The following is a 20993-nucleotide window of genomic DNA, read 5'->3' on the forward strand; positions in this document are numbered from 1 at the left end:
CACAAAACCGCCGTAGATTGGAATTTCTTTCCAAAATGGCTCAAATGGGACGTAGTTGTACAAGATGGCTTCTGTTTACGCTTTCACGCAACATCATTTGTCAAAATATTTTCAAAAATATAATTCACGCATTCAATGAAACCGTGTCTATTGTTCTTACGCGTCTATTTCATGGTCATTGTAATGCTGTCGCTTTCAGCACTGATATTCTGAAAATTCGTTTAATTTTCAACCTTAGCTCGAAGGAGTATGTATCATTGTCTGATAGACATGACGACCTTGTTGGTCACCTGTGATAATCAAAAAATGCTGCAGAAATTATTCGTGAAGTATGGGTCACATGATCAGATTACGACTAGACGATTAGACCAAGCCGAAACAAAACTGTAAAGTAGCGAGCATCTATATTTGATACGGGGTCTTCGGTAAAACCTGAAGTGTTTGTCATAAACTAGTGCTACGAGAAGTTTTATATTTAGCCTTTTATTGGCCTTTCAATTTACGTGAGAACATCACGTGACAAAACAATTACCAAATGTAATGACTACGTCAGAGAAATAAACTGATTCCCATCTACGGCGGTTTTGCGATGACTGCGATTAACTGTTCGTTTTTGAGCTTTTAAGAGCTCGTAATCCCATTTGCACATATTTTGCGCCTACAACACAGCAGAGTAAGACATGGTAAATCTTTTAATACCAAATAACTGTAATGTGAATTTTGTTGCAAGTCAACCTTTAAGAGAACAATCTAGGCTACTGATTATCTCTTAGACACAAGAGCACCGATAATGAACTAAAAATAAGAAGTATTGTGGTGGGAGCCAGCCTGCCCTTTGTTTGGCCCAGCTCTGAACTCTGGTTGACTCGGCCACGTTGCCAGTGAATAAAGAAACTGATATGGCACGTGGTTAAGGAAGGCAGAGCTTCCTTTGCCTTTGTTTATATCTCAAGAAAAGTAACACAAATGTGAAGCATAGCTTCTTTGTAGTTTCTCTATATACAGTGTGTGCTTCATTCTATATCCAGTTATACAATTCTTTACTATAATAAGAGAGTTTCTCTATATACAGTGTGTGCTTCATTCTATATCCTGTTATACAACTCTTTACTATAATAAAAGAGTTTCTCTATATATATATACAGTGTGTGCTTTATTCTATATCCTGTTATACAATTCTTTACTATAATAAGAGAGTTTCTCTATATACAGTGTGTGCTTCATTCTATATCCAGTTATACAATTCTTTACTATAATAAGAGAGTTTCTCTATATACAGTGTGTGCTTCATTCTATATCCTGTTATACAATTCTTTACTATAATAAGAGAGTTTCTCTATATACAGTGTGTGCTTCATTCTATATCCTGCTATACAATTCTTTACTATAATAAGAGAGTTTCTCTATATACAGTGTGTGCTTCATTCTATATCCAGTTATACAATTCTTTACTATAATAAGAGAGTTTCTCTATATACAGTGTGTGCTTCATTCTATATCCAGTTATACAATTCTTTACTATAATAAGAGAGTTTCTCTATATACAGTGTGTGCTTCATTCTATATCCAGTCATACAATTCTTTACTATAATAAGAGAGTTTCTCTATATACAGTGTGTGCTTCATTCTATATCCTGTTATACAACTCTTTACTATAATAAAAGAGTTTCTCTATATATATAATGTGTGTGCTTCATTCTATATCCTGTTATACAATTCTTTACTATAATAAGAGAGTTTCTCTATATACAGTGTGTGCTTCATTCTATATCCTGTTATACAACTCTTTACTATAATAAAAGAGTTTCTCTATATATATAATGTGTGTGCTTCATTCTATATCCTGTTATACAATTCTTTACTATAATAAGAGAGTTTCTCTATATACAGTGTGGGCTTCATTCTATATCCTGTTATACAATTCTTTACTATAATAAGAGAGTTTCTCTATATACAGTGTGTGCTTCATTCTATATCCTGTTATACAATTCTTTACTATAATAAGAGTTTCTCTATATACAGTGTGTGCTTCATTCTATATCCAGTTATACAATTCTTTACTATAATAAGAGAGTTTCTCTATATACAGTGTGTGCTTCATTCTATATCCTGCTATACAATTCTTTACTATAATTAGAGAGTTTCTCTATATACAGTGTGTGCTTCATTCTATATCCAGTTATACAATTCTTTACTATAATAAGAGAGTTTCTCTATATACAGTGTGTGCTTCATTCTATATCCAGTTATACAATTCTTTACTATAATAAGAGAGTTTCTCTATATACAGTGTGTGCTTCATTCTATATCCAGTTATACAATTCTTTACTATAATAAGAGAGTTTCTCTATATACAGTGTGTGCTTCATTCTATATCCTGTTATACAACTCTTTACTATAATAAAAGAGTTTCTCTATATATATAAAGTGTGTGCTTCATTCTATATCCTGTTATACAATTCTTTACTATAATAAGAGAGTTTCTCTATATACAGTGTGTGCTTCATTGTATCTGCCGGTATATAAACCTTTACTATAATAAGAGAGTTTCTCTATATACAGTGTGTGCTTCATTCTATATCTAGTTATACAATTCTTTACTATAATAAGAGAGTTTCTGTCTGTCCGAAGCTACGTCAAGAGTGTTGGAAAAAGATTTCACGCATGGGAGTCAAACCTGCAACATCAGATCATAAGGCAAGAACACTACCATTACACCACTAATCACCCCTAAGTATCCACTGGATAATTCTCCATATACTGATTACTCATGACAATCTCTCACAGTAAACTTGACTGGCAAGCATACCAGTACATATTTATTTGACTACCACTGTGCAGTTGATTTGAGATCGGTGTGGTGCGGCATGGAGGAGTCTCCCAGACTTCCTACATTACCTTACCTACTACATTATTTTTACAATAAATTACCCGCAACTGTTTATAAGCTGTTTTTGTTACCCGTGAAAATGCCGCGCATGCACCCAGTGAATCCATACCAGATCACAAGGCAAGCCCACTACCATTACACCCCTAACCAGCCCTAAGAACTCACTGAATAATTCTCCATATACTGAATACTCATGACAATCTCTCACAGTGAATCGGAATGGCAAGCATACCAGTACATATTTATTTGACTACCACTGTGCAGTAACTTAGTACTGGACACGAGTACTTTTTGGCCAACGGGTTTCTTGGGTATCGGGTTTGTTGATGTGGGTTTTATCTCTAGAATTTTCGAACAGACATATTTTCAAATTTACACTGCAATTATAATTCTATTCATTTTATTTGTTGTTTGTTTACTATTTTCTAACTAGAAATTCCCCTGTCATACAGCCCACGACCAAAGTGATATTGAAAAAAAATAAGGGTATGGATAGTTGAGAAATGCAATATTAGCAGTCAAATGGCACTGCAGTGCAATAGGACAACTGCAATGGCAGCTGTAATGTACTGGGTGTGGGTGTTATTATATACAACAAACAGCAATAATGAAAGGAAAAGATTATATGTTTATATCTTCCCCCTGCAATAGGAGAAATGCCATATTAGAAGTAAAATGCACTGATATTATTAGAATAACCAATATTATTAATATAGTAATACAGTAATAATAGAAAACCAATGCACAATTTTGTTTACATTTTAAAACCTCATAGCAACCAATATCAAGAAGTTGTGATGTTTATCTAGATTTTTAGAAAATTTATTTAACAAAATTATTTAGAAAAAATAATAACAGTAACATATTGCCCAACATCAGTCACTATATACTTTGATCTTGTAAATTCGAATGACTATTCTTATAATTAAATCTTATAAAATCGAATAATTATTTTTGTAATTAAACATCGTAATAATCTTCTGAGAATCGTTAGAAAAATATCATCGTCATTTCCATTACTTTTAATGCTTTGGACATCAGTTGGAATACCAAAGTACTCATAATAAGTATCTAGAATGTCAGTTACTTTGAAATCGGCAAAAAAGAAACGATTACTTTTCAGTACTTCTCTGTTAGTTACAGAAACCTTCGACAATTCGACAATGCTATAGACTGGTGAAATGTGCACGTTTTTCTCGTAAAATGAGCACGACTTGATGGTTCTACTCTCTGTCTCACGGCTTTCTCGGCGTTTCGTTGGCCGGTCTTAATTTTGATTAAAAAAAGCTTGTCAAAGTTTTAATAGCGATTTTAGGCTAAATTAATCTGTCTATTTATGTATAATCCGATCAGATGGGTAAGGTTTAGGATATTGTCTACAAATTTCAAAGACTTGGTAACATTCAAATAGGTTTATATGTGTTTTGTATTGTTATTATACTTAAACGACTCCATTGACAAATGGTTAAATTTGTTGATGAGATTTCGGTACAAGAGTTTGCGACGGCCGTTGATGAATAATTTTCGTGAGCTGTGTGCACATATGCATTTATCATAAAGCTCCCGAACAATCGCTTCGCTCGTGTTTGGTCATGGGACAATTGATATTCGTGCGCGCAGCCTTAACCCTTTGAAGTTTGAACCCCAATTGTCAGTTTTCAGGTATGGTGTAGGGTGTGTCAGAATCTTTATCGTTCGGAATTCCGGCATTCACATGGCTTTGTTTAGAAAATCCGTTTCTAAGTAACAGCGTTTACCAATCAAATTAATTTTTGCACAAGATATTAGACCAGAAATTTTACTCCCACTTGTAACAATTGTCAAATATCTTTACCTGCTTCCTTCGTTTTACTAGCAAACTTTATTTGAACGATATCGTGAAAAAATTGAATCGACTCGTTTGTTGGTAGGTCATGAATGATTGTGATGCAAATAAAAAACTTTATAATACTAATTACAATTTTTCAGTATATTTTGAGTCATAAAATAACGATGAACATGTGCTCAATGGATATGATGCTATTGTGAATCTTTTTACGAGTTTTTTAAAAATTGTACAAACTTTTATAGTTTTAGCCCGAATAATAATAAAGTACTGCTTTTTCTGTTTGATGACATTTGCTGTGGATTGCCCGACCTTTTTACTAGTGTTTTACCAAATATCATTGTATTATGAGTACGTTCAGATATATATATATAATAAAAGGTTAAAAACTTCGGATCGTTGGACAAATTGCCCAGGGTTACTAACACACAATGACAAAAAAGTGTTCAAAGGGTTAACAGGCTGGTTATTAAACAGTGTTCAGAGATCAGGGCACATTAGATCGAGTTTTTGTCCACTCTACTCAACAGATCCGTGTAACAAACCCCGAACTCGCAAGTCAAAACCCGAACCCGCGGGGCCGAAATGCTCAACATCTCTATTACCTGATACTCGAGAGAAAATAAACCCGCGAGTCCAACGAGTTTTATTACCCGGGCCCAACACTAGTGCAGTTGATTTGAGATTGGTGTGGTGCGGCATGGAGGAGTCTCCCAGACTTCCTCCATTACCTTACCTACTACATTATCTTTACACTACATTACCTGCAACTGTTTGTAAGCTTTTTTATTGCTTGTGGAAATGCAGGCATACATCTAGGAGTCTATGCTCCTCGAGGCTAGCTGGTAATCGTTATGTGGGATACAACAGTTATGGGTATTTTAACTGATGTAATTGATATCTTCACTATTATCAATAGCTGTTGGCAGTTGTTGGTGTAGTCTAATGAGTAAGCTTGTCTTGTCCAGAACTGGAGGCTTTGAAATCAAACCCTCTGCGAAGGTGATTTTTAATGTGTAAAATTTTATCAATATTATGAGGTTACATGGATGACCGACCAACAAAAGACAAGGATTGAGATTTGCATATAGGAGATTTCCTAGGTGAGTTTTGCAATTGAAGAGCCCTGTGCTAAAAGTTCTCAAGTCACAAGATGGTCAACTGCGGAAAGACACAAGTTGACGTTTGAAACTTGTTGTGAAATCAGAGAACGGTCACCAGGCAAACTTTACCTACATTATTAGGCTCATAACTGTCACTACATTCACATTGTAAGTTCCTTAGATCTCTTCGCACTACTGGATTGCAAAAAGCTGAGATGTTTTTTATGGACTTGAGTACTTATAGCGCAATGGCTTGCGTTTTTTAAAGGATTAACACATTTTTATTCATGTATGATGACAGTGAGAATGATTAGGTGAACAGCAGATGTATATAACTGCAATATCAGATTTAAAGCTTGCATAATAAAACCATTTTCTAGCCCATTCAGATGAGTTACTAGCCCTTTTTTAGCACTTGAAGTTAGAAGTTCAGGAATAGCAGCTTCATCTACTTGCTCAGCCATTGTTGAATGCTCTGGACAGAGCACTGGAATCACATGTCCCAATAGCCTCAATATGATTGGCTGCTCTAAAGACTTCAAGTACATTTAGTGCATCAGTATAGAAAATTTTGTTTTACTTTTGTAATTTATACAAGATTGTTGTTGTTGGAATTATGCGTGTAAGCTTTACTATTCTACATTGAAAACTGCAGTTGGCCAAAATAGTGACTTGAGTACTTTTAGCACTAGGCTTTTCAATTTAACAATAAACAAAATTAACCTGAGTTGAACTCATAGCTAAACAAAATTATTAAATTAGTATTAAAAATAGAAGGTTTCAACTGACAATCAGTAGAAGGAGCAAAGTTATGCATAGGTCTATGTGTGATCAGATGGAGTAACAACAATGAGGGGCGAGAGTTATGGCCATTCAGCTGTTGGCTGGCTCTTTCTTGTTTAACCGCTCGTATTGGATCTTGACTTGGACTACTAACCTGTGATATCATTCAACCATAAATTACTGAAGTTAAACATTTTTACTCATCTTCTTTAGACAAGACTAGTTGAAATAACATACTAGTATCTCAAGTTAAGGTTCATGGGATGTAAACAAGCGTTATTTATTTGCATTGAGTATAATAGCTGAATCTATTTTAATAAATTCATCTGAACCACGGAGTGGTTATGGTTCAGTTAATGCACTGGTATATACTCAGTAGGTCAGTGGTTTGAATCACAGAAGGACAATTTGTGGTGTTAGGAAGAGCTTCCAGCCACAATTGTACTAAATCCCATGAGCAAATGGTTGCAGTATATTTAGTTTTCAGAATGAATCTGGTTCAGAATAAAGTATAATGCAGCGGATGGAAAATGAATCTTAATAATTAAAAAATTGAAAGGTGAATCTTCCTGCATCATTGTGTGTGTGTGTAGTTGTCTCTTTGTCTGCATAAGTGCGATTGTTTCACCATTATTTGTAAATTCTGTCCAAACTTCACCCACACTGTGCCTTCAGTCACGTCACTAAAAGTATTTGGCTTCAAAACTCTGTTTGATTTCTGAGAACCAGCCTCTTAAACAGCCACCTGCTGGCTATTGCCAGGCTGAGTGCTACTTATATAAAAATTATCTTTTTTTTTTATCACAACCACCACACAAAAGATTAGCTCATGATTTGCAAAAAATTAATTATTTTGGTGCAGATATTTGGAGTAGTGCAATATATTTGCTTCGGGACCCTATGAAAAAGCCCCATAGAAAGCATATAGAGACTAATTCTATTCAAAATATAATACTATTGGTGCTTCTTGCCTGTATGGAAAGAATTATAACCATGAAACAGAAAAGTAATTCAGACATTCTTAGCTTGTGGGTATCTTTTCATGAGCTGCCATGATGTAGTGTTTAGTTGCCTAACAAGTGGACAATTGACTGGAGTTACAATTCCTAAAAATGCCTGTGGTGATGTCAGAAATAGCCACCAACCTATAAGCACTCTTCTAATCCAACTAACGAAGCAGGCCAGTTTGAAGTTTGACAGGCAATCGCACAGCTGGAGTGTTTGAGATGTATTGTGCTTTTTAAATTGTAAATTTTCCAACCTAATCCTTATACGCTTGATACTGTAAATACATTTTTCATCCTTTCTAATCTAGTTTCAGAGCAGTTTGAAAAGAGACAAATAATTTTTTTGAGAATGTATGGCAGTCGCTGGCTTTGCATTTGCTGTAAAAGCTTGTATTTCATTTTGTTTTCAAGTAGGTTTTGTGGGAATTGTTCTCCAACTGCTAAGAAGTAATATATAAATTAAGTATTTTAATTGTTTGTTAGCTTTCTGCTTATTTATAGAGTCAGCACAAACTGTGAAAAATATAGTCTACTATATTAATATTATGGTCATATCTTGCTTTTAATCCTAAAAAGGTTGCCTAATAATGTAAACATATGCCATTCCTTATTTGTTGGTTTTTGGCTGTTGGTTTGCATTACAAGAAACATGTTGAAACCATATCTTAAATCAAGTTTACTAAGATTCTATCCAATACAGCAACTAAATAACATCTTAACTAATATTTGTAACTGTTATTATCTAAGCATTGCTCACCTGCCAACCTTTTACTTATTTCGTTTTTTAGTTTATGTTAAAAACTTTAATTATTTGCTTGTGATGCATGACTTTAGTTGTTCGACAATGTAAAACTTATTATAGAGTAATATCATAAAACAAATACATTTATTTTGAAATCAACAAGTGATAGAAAAGGTAAAAAACAGATAACAAACATTAAAAGTGGTATAACTTAGTAATCACATGCTACAGTAACATATAAATGAAGTGTTCATCATCCTTCCAATCAGATATGGCCGCAGGAAGTCAGTGTCCCGAGGTTGTGTAGGGTGTCCATAGATTTAGTCTGTAAAAGTTTTATCAAATTGACAGTCAATAATGAAATAAATAACAAACACTCTTTAGAACCATAAACATAGAGGCTGTACAAAAGTTGAACATTCATTAGAAGCATCGACATAGATGTTCTCCGATAGTCATCAGAAATAAAAGTTCAAATTTAGGCAGTTTTGACTAAATATTAAAAAATTTAGAATCATTGAAAAATTAAATAAAAAAAAAAACTAAGTTATTAAAAAGATGCCAAAATAATTCATGTTGATTTTTGCTAAAATCTTGGTTTTTCTCTGCAATTTCTGTAAATACTTCATCAGGTTTTCATGAGAATATTAAAAGTTTAATATACATATATATAAATATATATTCACAAGCAATAACGAGTACGTATCTTTCTGTGAGGAAATACAAATTTATTAGTTCACTAACTGAAAGCAAAATATGGTTAGAAATATTATTACTTACACCTTCCATATGATCTTCCAGAACCTCCGCTAAATCCACCTCTGCCTCCGCTGCTGAAACCACCACGGCCAGCTCCGCCTCCAAATCCTCGGCTAGATCCGCCTCCAAACCCTTGTCTAGATCCGCCAAACCCTTGTCTAGATCCTCCTCCAAAACCTCTGCTAGATCCTCCACCAAAACCTCTGCTGGATCCACCTCCAAAGCCTCTGCTGGATCCACCTCCAAAGCCTCGGCTGGATCCACCTCCAAAACCTCTGCTCGATCCACCAAAGCCTCCTCTGGATCCACCACTAAATCCTTGTCCAAGCCCTCCTCCAAACCCACCCTGTGATCCTCCAGATCTTGCTCCTCCAACTCTGAAGCATAATATATAAAAAATGAAATATTGATGTTGCCTTATGGGAAGAATAAGACTAGTTGAAAGTTTCAACGGGTATGAGCATAGGTGCAGGATTCAAGGTACATAAATACGCTCATATTTTAATAGTTGACAGGGTTGCAGACGGTTGTTAATTTTAAGTGACTAACAAAATCTCCTTTACGTTGTTTAAAATGAGAATAATATTCTCTCATCAGCAAAAGAACAAAAAGAAACAGAAAATAAGAAACCGAAAAAAAAACAACAAGCACACATACCTAGAGTTGCCGAAACTGTTGCTGCCCTGATAGCCGCTTGCACTGATTTGATGGAAAGCAAGGCAGACAGCCATGAATACTACCAAAAACTTCATTATTGTAGAAGATGTGTAGACCTAAGAGAATCTGTAAATCTACAAGATACAGGGATGTATTATGGATACAATTAACCAACGTAATAGGACTAAGAGTAGAGAGTTATAGGCTAGTATTTTAGCTGCTATCTCTTTCAAATTTAAACTAATAGAATGATATATTAAACAGATGTTACCCTGCCACCTCAGCAATGTTATGCTAAACCTACTACCAAACTAGTTTGTGCATTTCTCACTTAGTGAAATCTCTTGCATTAATATTATATATATGACTCGATACTAAACATATACCTGTTTCCTCAGTGTTTGCAGGTGAACTAATGCCAATATCAACTAACTGGTCTGTTGCATTTTTCAATAATTATTAATGGTCAATATTTAAGAGTTAAAAAGTGACCCAGAATTTTTAGTAGTTCATCTTCAACGTTATTGCTAGACTAGCAACTACTGAGGTGCTGACTATATGCTGATTTCTGTCTTCTTTAGATGTTAACTAATAAAATGATGTATACAACAGCTGGTCTTTAATCCCAAGAGTGTTACTGTAACCTTACTATTAAACTATCTTCTATTTTACTAGCTTAAAGAAATCAGCATTAAGGATATATGAGTAAATAGTAAACATTTACCTGTTTCCTCTGTGCTTGCAGTTGATCTGATGTCTGACTAAAGTAGTTAGCCTTATATAGTTTTCTATACTCATCAATCATCTAAACTCGGAAGTGAGAACATGACTTGGCATTTCTAAGCAGTTCATCTTCTCATGATGTCATTTTTTTGATGAGGACTGATTGGGACATCCTAATTCTCAGCGCTGTTAAATATAACGACTATGTAAATTTTCATTTCCACATTCTAACACATTGCCGGTCGTTCTCAATTATGCTGACTCATAATCAGGCTTTTCTGGCACTAAAATCTTCTAGAGTATTGAAAAGGCAATGAGATTTCTTTCATATGTTTTTATATTCATGAGAGACAGGTCTCATTTAATAGATGTTAATAAAGCTATCAATAAAGTTATAAATACTTTGAATAAGCAACGGGACTGCCTTTAAAGTCTTTGATGACTGTCCAATTTTTGAATCTATAAACAGACAAAGTTGAGAGGCACGTTTGATACAAAAAATTAACATGATAGTTATTTTTGGTCGTATCAGCTACAACCTGGTTAATAGATTCTTAATCTTTCATCTCATAAAACTTGATTTTACTTATAAATCGCAGCTGGTCAGTCAATGTAAATTCTGCAAACTTGTAAATTATGTTCAACTCTGTAAACCAACAATATACAGAAATTAGCTGGTAAAACTAGAGATTGACAGCCATTGTCATGGCTGCTATGTGAGAAAGTGGATGATGTAGATCATTTTGACTGTTAAGAGCAGTTTGAAGTTTAATTCTCAAAATAGGTCACCCTTGGTGACGGAAAGGGCATTTAATCTTACGTTATACTCTCTCCGCCAAATGAACTCAGGAAGATTACTCTAATATTACATTACAGATAACATATGGTAAGCAAAACCAGTGAAAGTGAAAAGAAAAACAGAAAAAGACATTAGGATCCTAAGACTTTTTACAGTATCTTAGAGGCAAAGAAGTTTCTCTCATATCTGATTATATTCGTGAAACCGGTCTCACATAATAAATATTAATAGAGATATCAGTAAAGTTGTAATTACTTTGAATAAGCAATGAAACGGCTCTTGAAGTCTACGATGGCTGTTTTCGTTTTTGAATCTAAACTGACAAAGGTGAGAAATGTGTCTGATACTAAAAATTAAAATGGTGGTTATTTTCAGTTATATGAACTACAAACCGATTTATATTTGCTCACTCTATCATCTTAATAATTTGGATGCAAGTTATAAATCCGAAATGTTCTATCAATGTTTATGGTCATCAACTATTAAAACCTCTACTAAACAACTTGTTAGTTTTAAAGAGAAATAATAATGAATCTAAATATACAATAATGTTATATAAACAGCTGAATATTACTAAAGAACTTAAAATGATAATCGAAAAGCAGCCTGAAACCGAAGTAGCCAATGTGGGATTATGTTTTGTAATTTTTTGTGGTCTTACTAGTTCAGCTTTTAAAATAGCTGTTGGCTTTATTAGAAAGAATCAGAGATTCTCTAAAAGATTCATATAGATTTCTCTTTAAAAAATCTATGGATACTCGCATTCTAGAACTATTAATTATCCAGAAGTAACGGCAGTTGGTTCCTGCTTTGACCAGTAACATCAATTGACAGTTAATGAACTCATTTATAACCAATCCATCATAGCTGTGCTACGGAGTGTCAGGAATATTTATGGTACTGCAAATAGGTTTTTAATTTGTATTAATTTGCAAATCACCATCAGCTCCGCATGATTTATATTAATAAAACACTTAGGCGTTCTTTATTAGTGAATCATGATGAAGTTTATGCCGGTTGAATATTTAAAAATCTTCAAAAAGAATACAATTGTTTGACTTTGTCGAATCTTCCTAATTAAAGGAACGCTTCTCTGTAACCTATCAACCAGCTTTATTCATGTTATATACTGTCCCCTGTTTCTACTTTGAAGCTGGTCATCTTTGTGAAAAAGCAGTCAACCCTCATCCAAAGTTCACACGAAAAGTTATTCATTGAAATTATACATGACTATAGATAGTTTGGCCGTGCCCTTGCCGAGCCATAAAATTATTAGTTTTATACAGTGATAGCGTAGCTACCCACCCCCATACAGTGATAGCGAAGCTACCCACCCCCATATGGCACAGCGATGACACCATGGAAACAGTCGCATCCCTCTAATTCTGTTACGATTCAGTGTTGCTGTTTGAAAGTGAAACTTCCATGCGATGCACCATCTTTGTGCTATGAAAACAGACTTAGCAACCAACCACATCCCACCTTTGCATGCTCGTAGGCCTTGCTTTCCTAAGTTTTCATATGCACCGCACAACCATCGCACTAGTATAGATTCTTATGGAAACCTGATCTGTTTGTCATCCCTATGTGTTGCTTTGACACCAGCACACGCAGGTGTCACTACACTATAGCTGTATAGAAGTTTAGTAATTCTTTTAAAAATTAATATAGATAAGCTTGAAACCAGAAAATACAAGTGTTTATTTGTGCATACACAATGCTTAACAGGTAAAAATACTATGCAAGTACCGATGCTAATTAGATGGAATTGCTATTCAAATAGCAACGCTATGCAGACTCCAATATTTTATAGATAGCAGCACTGCAGCTCTCAATATTGCGCAGGTAGAAATGCAATGCAGGGAGCAATGCGCTAAATGTTGCTAGGCAGAGACAATAACAAGTTTATGAAGAAGTTAGTTGCGCAATCATCTCTGAATAACTATCTGAAGTACTTTAAAGCACTGAGGCTGTTATATTTAGATACAGCACAGGAAGCATTTGAGTTAAAGATCTATGTACACTAACAGCTTGGCAGTCTCAAGTGCCGTGAGAAAATGTTATGGGTATGAATAGAGCACAGAAAATTAATATCTGCACAATCATTCAATGTTCTCGGAAGTGCAAATGATTGGTACGGATGATAGCGTACCTTGTAACTAAGCAGAATATTATGGGTTGAAATCCTACTCATTGCATTATTTTTTTGATACTTCATCTGTTGATTTGGACAGGCGGACAAACAGACTTGGCTCATATTATAGTAAAGGTTGTTCGAAAAGTAAAATAAAAATTATTTCTTCTTTATTTGATGGCCGTGGGTGAAAGCTCTGTTGAGCTAGCATGAAGCAAAATCTTTTCTGATAAATTACAAAATTATGCATAAATATCAAAAAAGTTAGAAATAGAACTGCCAAATCTGCTTTGTCAAATAAATAATGTTATTTAATCAATGCCGGGTTGGATGTTACAGAGGAAAAGTTACATCACTTCCTCGTTTCGCCTACTTTTTAAGAACCTGCTGGGGTTCAATATGTGATATTAAACTTAGAAACTAATTTTCTCCCACCTCACCAATAATTAGTATACTGATTACCTGTCAGTCTTTAGACTAATCACCATAAACTCATTTGACAGAGTGAATAGTCAAAGACTAAAGGCCCTTCCCCTCACCGACAGTGACTTTTTTGAAATTCCAACATGTGCTTCACAGTTCATATGCTCCAGCCTATTAGGCTATGGCTGCTTTTTAAGCAGTAATATTTACTATAATAAGAGCCGCCCATGCCATCTATTGGAGCATTAGAAAAAAAGATTGCATTTCATGGGAATGAAACTCATATATTCCATTCGCATCCAGACAGGTTAAAAATTCCCATTACTCAGCCACTTTGCCACATTCCGGAATAACTATGCACATACTTGGTACACACGCAAATATCTCATAGCGCATGTGACTGTAAGCATGCTAGGTTTTACTATATAGTCTTTACAATTATAACAACTGTGTCTGTCCAAAGCCATAGCTAGAAGTTGGAAGATTTAAACTTGTGACTTTCAGCATATCAGTAATGCACGCTGCCATCTGCACCCATCGCCAATGATCAGATCAAGTCATCGGTGTAGTTATTGTGCACATTGTTATTACACCTGACAATTTCTTACAGTACATCAGACTGCCAGGGTACTAGTCTCTGGATATTGCTAGTTTACAGAGACTTGAGTCTCAATAGCTTCTATTTGCATTTGGTAGAACCAAGTGAAGTTCACACTATTCTGTATAACACTATTTTTGTATCAATATGCAAATACTATATTGTTTATAAACTAACAAAACTAACCAACTCTCTAAAGATCTCTATAGCTGTTACCCGGTGGTCTAGAATGTTTGACTTGAAAGCAACAGGTTGGGGTTTATTTCTAAAGGAGGCTATTGGTGGTGAAAAGACTGACATCCAACCAAAAATTGCTTTCTGCGACTGATAATGTCTCCAGTCATCGAACTTCGCTTAGCACATAACTCAGATATGTCTAGCCAGGCTCACAGAGCCAGCGTATGTTCAACAATGTTCGTAAAAACACACGCGCAGCCTCTGCTAGCAGTAAGCTAAGCATACAACTTACTCCCTCTTCGAGAGATTACTCACACATAAATCATGACTTTTGGTATTCAATTCAAGCTTTATCTAAAATAGTCTTCCTCGCCATGCAGTGTTTTCAAAATGCTTAGTACTTCTGAATCTGCCTCCATAACATTTTATTCCTTTCCAACCAGCTCATATCCTCTAGACATTATTACAAGCTTGTGGATATCAAAGAAGCAAAATTGTCCATAACAGTAAGAGGTATAGTGGTTGATAGTAGGTATAATACTTTTCAAAAAAACACGCACAGCCTCTGCTCCCAGTGAGCATAGCAGACGTTATACTTGATATTCAAGTGATTGCTCACACACCATTTGATACAAAAATATACTCAGAGTAAAATATTGTGGGCGTCTTTAAGTACTCAATACTTTTTAAAAATGTCTTTAAAATCTTTCTCAAATTAGCTATTTGGTTAATTTTCTTTAATAAAGGTGAACATTTAAAACAAGTGAATTTTATACTTCTAATCAATTTTGTGACGTAGAACAAAGCAAAATATTTGCAAAGCCCTTTCGCAGAACTTTCAAAGGCAATTTTTCTCTGACAAAGCTACCACTCAAAAAAAAACTTTTCTAACGAAAAAAAATCAAGTTCTTCAGTAAGCTTCTCAGAACTCGATGTCATGTTATATTTACCTCATAATTACTCTAATCTGAATGTGTTATAATGTGAAAATAACATGCGAATATAATGTGAATGCAATTGTGAACCTTCGGAAATGTACGTATTTTTAAAGATTCATGACTGTCTTAGATTTAACTTGCTAAGAATCCCATAAGGTGCTAATTTAAACATTCATTTCAATGTTTGAACTTTTTCTAACGTAGCAATCTCTCGGATCATCAATTTAGGCTAAAATTGATAATCCCAGAGCTTTGTGACACTTCGAATGTAAAGAAAAAGATTACTTCACCAGGGATTTGAACCAATGAGTAGCTGATTCAAAAGCAAGCACACTATCTCTACACCACCCAACCACACTGCTGCTGCAGCTGGTAACCCTGTGCATAATGAACACTCATGAAGATTTCTCACAGTGCAATTAACTGGCAAGTGTACTGATTAGCTATAATATAATATATTATATCCAAATTAGTACACTTGTGGTATTAGACAACTATCTTGTTTAGTGCCACATTGTTATTGTTATTATTATCTATTGAAACCGCTTGATTTAATAAACTGTATTATATATAAATATATATATATAAATATATATATATGTATCTATATATATATTACAGGATGCTATATATATATATAACTTATCAAAAAATGAGAAAATGAATTCATTACATCATTTCATCACCTCTACTTGGCTTTTACACAAATGCTGTTTTACTGCTTGTTCACGGATTAAGGATTACTGTAATCTTCAGCCACATAATCATAATAGTGTGATTGTGCGTCATGCTAGTCGATTGTCATGAAGCCGGACACTGCATCCTGGTAAATAAGAATGATAAAGCATTTCTTTAATGTTTCTAAATGAATCATATTTTATGCAAGCTGACAGTCTGAATAAAAATCTAATATTTTCAGCTTAAGAATATGTATGAGCTGGTATAACTTACATCCTATTAAGTCTCGGTTAGCTCTTTTATGGACTCGGTAAAAACTGTAAAAAGCAATGTGCGATAAGTATTCTTTTTTGACGCTCATCTCATTTTAACCTTATGGTTGCAGTTTACAACGGTAAGCAGATTTCTAGTTTTGTGTAAGTGATGTGTGCAAATATTTAGACAATGAAATCACAAAACAATTGAGCTGAGCAGTTTTTAGCAAATACCACAAGCAAAAAATATACATGTAAATTACATCTAAAAACTGAGCTAAGTTGGAGTTTGCCAAACAGTATTGCTTACGGTACAGGCCGTGACTCACTTCTTGTATACAGGAAATTGTTAGACCACAAATAATCAATATATATATTTTGACCAAATTTCAATTTTACTTCAATTTGGGTCTTTTAAAAATTTAAAATGTTGGCATTTTTAGCTTAAAGGTTGACTTGCAAAAAAATTCACATTACAGTTATTTGATATCAAAAAACTCACCATGTCTTACTCTGTTGTGTTGTAGGTACAAATATGTGGAAATGCGATTACAAGCTTTTAAAAGCTAAAAAACGAACAGGTAATCGCAGCCGCACAAGACCGCCGTAGTTTAGATTCTCTTTCCAAAATGGCTCAAATGGAACGTCGTTGTGGTAGATGGTTTCTGTTTAGACTTTCATGCAACATTCGTCAAAATATTTTCACAAATATACTTCACGCATCCAATAAAACCATGTCTATTGTCCTTACGCGTCTGTTTTATCATTATTGTAATGCTGTCACCTTTAGCAGTGATATCTTATAACTTACCGTAAAAATTCATTTAATTTTCAACCTTACCTCGAAGGAGTACATATCATTGTTTGATAATCTAGATGAGCCTGTTAGTCGGCTGTGATAATCAAAACGTGCTGCAAAAATTATTTGCGAAGTATTGGGTCACATGATCAGATTACGACTTGACGATTAGATCAAGCCGAAACAAAACTGTAAAGTAGCGAGCATCTATATATGACACGGGGTCTTCGGTAAAACCTGAAGTGTTTGTCATAAAGTAGTGCTACGATAAGTTTTAGATTGAGCTTTTTATTGGCCTTTCAATTCACATGAGAAAATCACGTGACGAGGCAATAACCAAACTGTCATGACTACCTCAGAGAAATAAACAGGTTCCAATCTACGGCGGCTTTTCGTTTTTGAGCTTTTAAGAGCTTGTAATCACATTTCCACATATTTGGCATCTACAATACAACAGAGTAAGACATGGTGAATCTTTTGATACCAAATAACTGTAATGTGAATTTTGTTGCAAGTCAACCTTTTTAAGCATCTTAAAACATAAAATAACTTGTTAGTTTTAAAATCTGTCTTAAAATTTGAACTGTATCTAACCAATGCATCTAAGTAATCATTTACTTTTTATTTTGAAATGTCCATTTCTGAATTTCTATAGCCTGTACTTATTTTTGACATCAATATTGTCTTACCGTTTGTCTATGGATTAAGGATTACTGTAATCTGTAGCCACATAATCATAATAGTGTGATAGTGCGTCATGATAGTTTATTGTCCTAAATCTGGACACTGTATCCAGGTGCATAGGAATGATCAAACATTCTTTTAATGTCTCTGAATGAATCACATGTTTTACAGGTTCGACACTTCACTGAAATACCAGTGGAAGTGGCGACGGGTACAAAAGCCGTGGCAACAGTTAAAAATGGAAAGTTACACTTATAAAAGTAAGCCCGAGACTAACCCTGCCTCAGTTGACTCTTGTTAAGAATTCCTTGAGTTTGTCAGCTACATCAGTTGTGACATTTGCGCCACGGAATATGGCAGCTGCAAAATGAACCAGCGCAAGTTTTGAAAATGAATATTTGTGTGTGTGTGCGTGCGAGCGAGCGTGCGTGTGTATTTTATTTCATCAATAGTGGAAATATAACATTAAGCAAAAATGAAGATATAGTTATAATATTGATTAAATCAAACAAAGTAAATAAAAGCTCAGTTCCTACTAGTTGAGGCATGATGAAGCCCAAATGCGCAGTAGCACTGCAGCTAGTCGAGGCGCTGGGCCCACAGAATATGGCAAACCTAAACAGCAGGTCTAAATTAACTTAGGCTTAACAAATGACTTTTAACGTTAACTCTAAAATTAGTAAATGCAGCGGTTTTGTGTAAGTCTAATGGAAGACTGTTCCATTGCGTCGGTACTCTGTAGCTGTTTTTTTTACCTGAAGCAGAATAAAATAATGGTAAAGGTAGACTGGTTTGTAAGAATCTGGTGTTAAAGCGGAGTCTTTTTTTACAACTTGTAAAATTAGTTTGTAAATTAGTAGAGCACGGCAGACAGTCACATATTGCACTAGATTGACATATTACTGGGTGACGAACTGAAACACTGTTTTTCATCAAGTATGAACTGGTATAATTTCCTTAGTTGAGACTCAATACAAGTTTCCATCTTTAGAACTATACTGGATCAGTCATATTCATTTTACTGCCTTTAGCATCTATCTTATGAGTTAACAATTAGTCTAAATATATATTTTCCGTGATAAGGCAAGAAGTTCTAACCATTCTACTTTCTACTTAAGTTTTAGGTCTCTATCAATACATGTATTTTAGCTTCAAACTTTTTACAAATTAGACGTCATTTATTTTTAATGTAGTAGTACCGTTATAAAATACAGTATAGAAAAGATTACTTTATATTAAACTTTTTAATTTTTCAAGAAAGAAACTTGATAGGAATAACTATAATGATTTTAGAGTTATTCTGATTAACTCTCTTGAATTTCAAGATAACATGATAATTTTGAAATTACAACTTAACCTTTTCAAAGGTTTGATTAGAGCCTCTTAAGAACCTTTAGAGCTGTCAAGGAAAAAAAGATGACTATTTATAAAACTTGATGTATCCATTAGAATATCTCAACCAAGTCTATATAAGCTGTTCAACACTCACTTTAGCAAAAAGATGACATTTCAATCCAACCGCCAACTTGCATTAAATATGATTCATTAAAAAGCGGCTCAAAAATTTCAACATCATAAAGATTTTTTTAGTTTTCTCAAATGACGAACCTAATTAGCATTCAGTTTCCATTTCCAGCTTCATCACCTCTCGTGGCACACGGTATCCCAGTTTAGATTGATTGATATTTAATTAATGTATGGCCTGTAGTACTGATATAATTGAGTGATTATACAATAATTTATGATCTGTCAACAACCTTGTTATCGGCGTCAGTCTCCGGCATCTAGTAATCTTAGTGGCCAGGGTCATCAGTTTTATGATAAAAAAGAACAATAGCATAGACATTTGACTATGTGCCTTAAGTGGATGCTTATAGATATCATCTAGAACATTTTTAGAACTCATATTTAAAGAGGCGTCGTTTATAAATAATCAGATACAGATCGTATCCACAGATCACCGCTAAAAACTATTTTCATCCAGGTACCAAAACAGACATCATACGCTGCAATGTTTATTGTTACTTGAATATATAATCTATAAAGTATGCATCTATTTATTTTTAAATATTTATTAAAAAAGCACAAGATTTTCTTGGTAGCATTTGTACACAAACGTATCACATTCTGTTCCTGGCAGCTGGTGGTCATAATAATTGTTTTATTTAATTGGGAATAGCCACAAATCTTACTTATATGACTAAAAAACAGGTTTGCTGACCTTACCTGCTGTGGTTCACAGAGATGCATAAAAGACATTTGAGCAATAATAAACAAAAATCATTAAAACTACATATTTGACAGATTAAAACATTCAAAATGTTGTATTTTACAGTGATCAGTGTGATAAACATAAACTGATACAGTTAAAAAGATAAGTATATCTCTGCTCATGAACTTAATACCTCTATTACAAATATCTCAGTCAAGTCTACATGAGCTGTTTAACGTCTACTTCAGCAAAACAAATACTAAAACTTTATAATTTTAATATTCATGAGCACAGAGCATGAAGTTGGTGCAAAACTACTAAGCTTATAAAAGCAAGTAAACTTGCATTATAACAGTTGGAAGCAGTTTGAACCCACTTTTGTCAGTGTTTAAGTAACATGCATCACCATTTTTACAAGAAACAAGTTGTTCCTGTTTCAAGCTGATTTGGTTATAGTAAATTGAGAGTATCTTTTTATTTTAAATTAAATATTTTAACTATGAAATCTGCCATTTTCTGGTATTTAAAAACAGAGTGGTTATAATAAGAAAGAGAAATATTGATTAATCTTCAGCTAGTATATGATAATTATAGCGTCTAGCTGTCATATTATTGTAAGACTAGTATATTCACATGTGATTTAAAATATCTATGTGAAGAGTGCCAAGAGATAATTAGATTACATTTAAAAAAATGAATGACTCTTCACTTTAAATGCAATAGCTAACTATAACTATAACTACAATAACTAAAGCGATCTTTATAGTTATAGCTACATCTATAGTTATAGCAATAGCTATAATCGTAG

The 20993-nt window shown here is 34.0% G+C and overlaps 1 protein-coding gene across 1 annotated transcript; it reads right to left on the bottom strand.

Moving 5' to 3' along the window:
• Window positions 1–8477: 8477 nt before the first annotated feature.
• LOC137394547 (uncharacterized) lies at window positions 8478–10516 on the bottom strand. Its single transcript, XM_068081271.1, has 4 exons — window positions 10491–10516; window positions 9767–9900; window positions 9131–9486; window positions 8478–8675 (listed from the first exon to the last, which is right to left on the bottom strand). Exons 2-4 carry the CDS (start codon window positions 9859–9861, stop codon window positions 8671–8673), a joined length of 456 nt encoding a protein of 151 aa, XP_067937372.1. The 5' UTR covers window positions 9862–9900; window positions 10491–10516; the 3' UTR covers window positions 8478–8670.
• Window positions 10517–20993: the final 10477 nt, after the last annotated feature.

Source organism: Watersipora subatra, chromosome 4 (genome assembly GCF_963576615.1).
Source record: "Watersipora subatra chromosome 4, tzWatSuba1.1, whole genome shotgun sequence".
NCBI lineage: Eukaryota > Metazoa > Bryozoa > Gymnolaemata > Cheilostomatida > Watersiporidae > Watersipora > Watersipora subatra.

What these genes read in the sequence shown, in the direction of transcription:
- LOC137394547 (XM_068081271.1), bottom strand. Translation starts at nt 9,861, where the DNA reads ATGAAGTTTTTGGTAGTATTCATGGCTGTCTGCCTTGCTTTCCATCAA. An exon ending in AACAGTTTCGGCAACTCTAG is followed by an intron (nt 9,487 to 9,766) that starts GTATGTGTGCTT and finishes ATTATGCTTCAG; the next exon opens with AGTTGGAGGAGCAAGATCTG.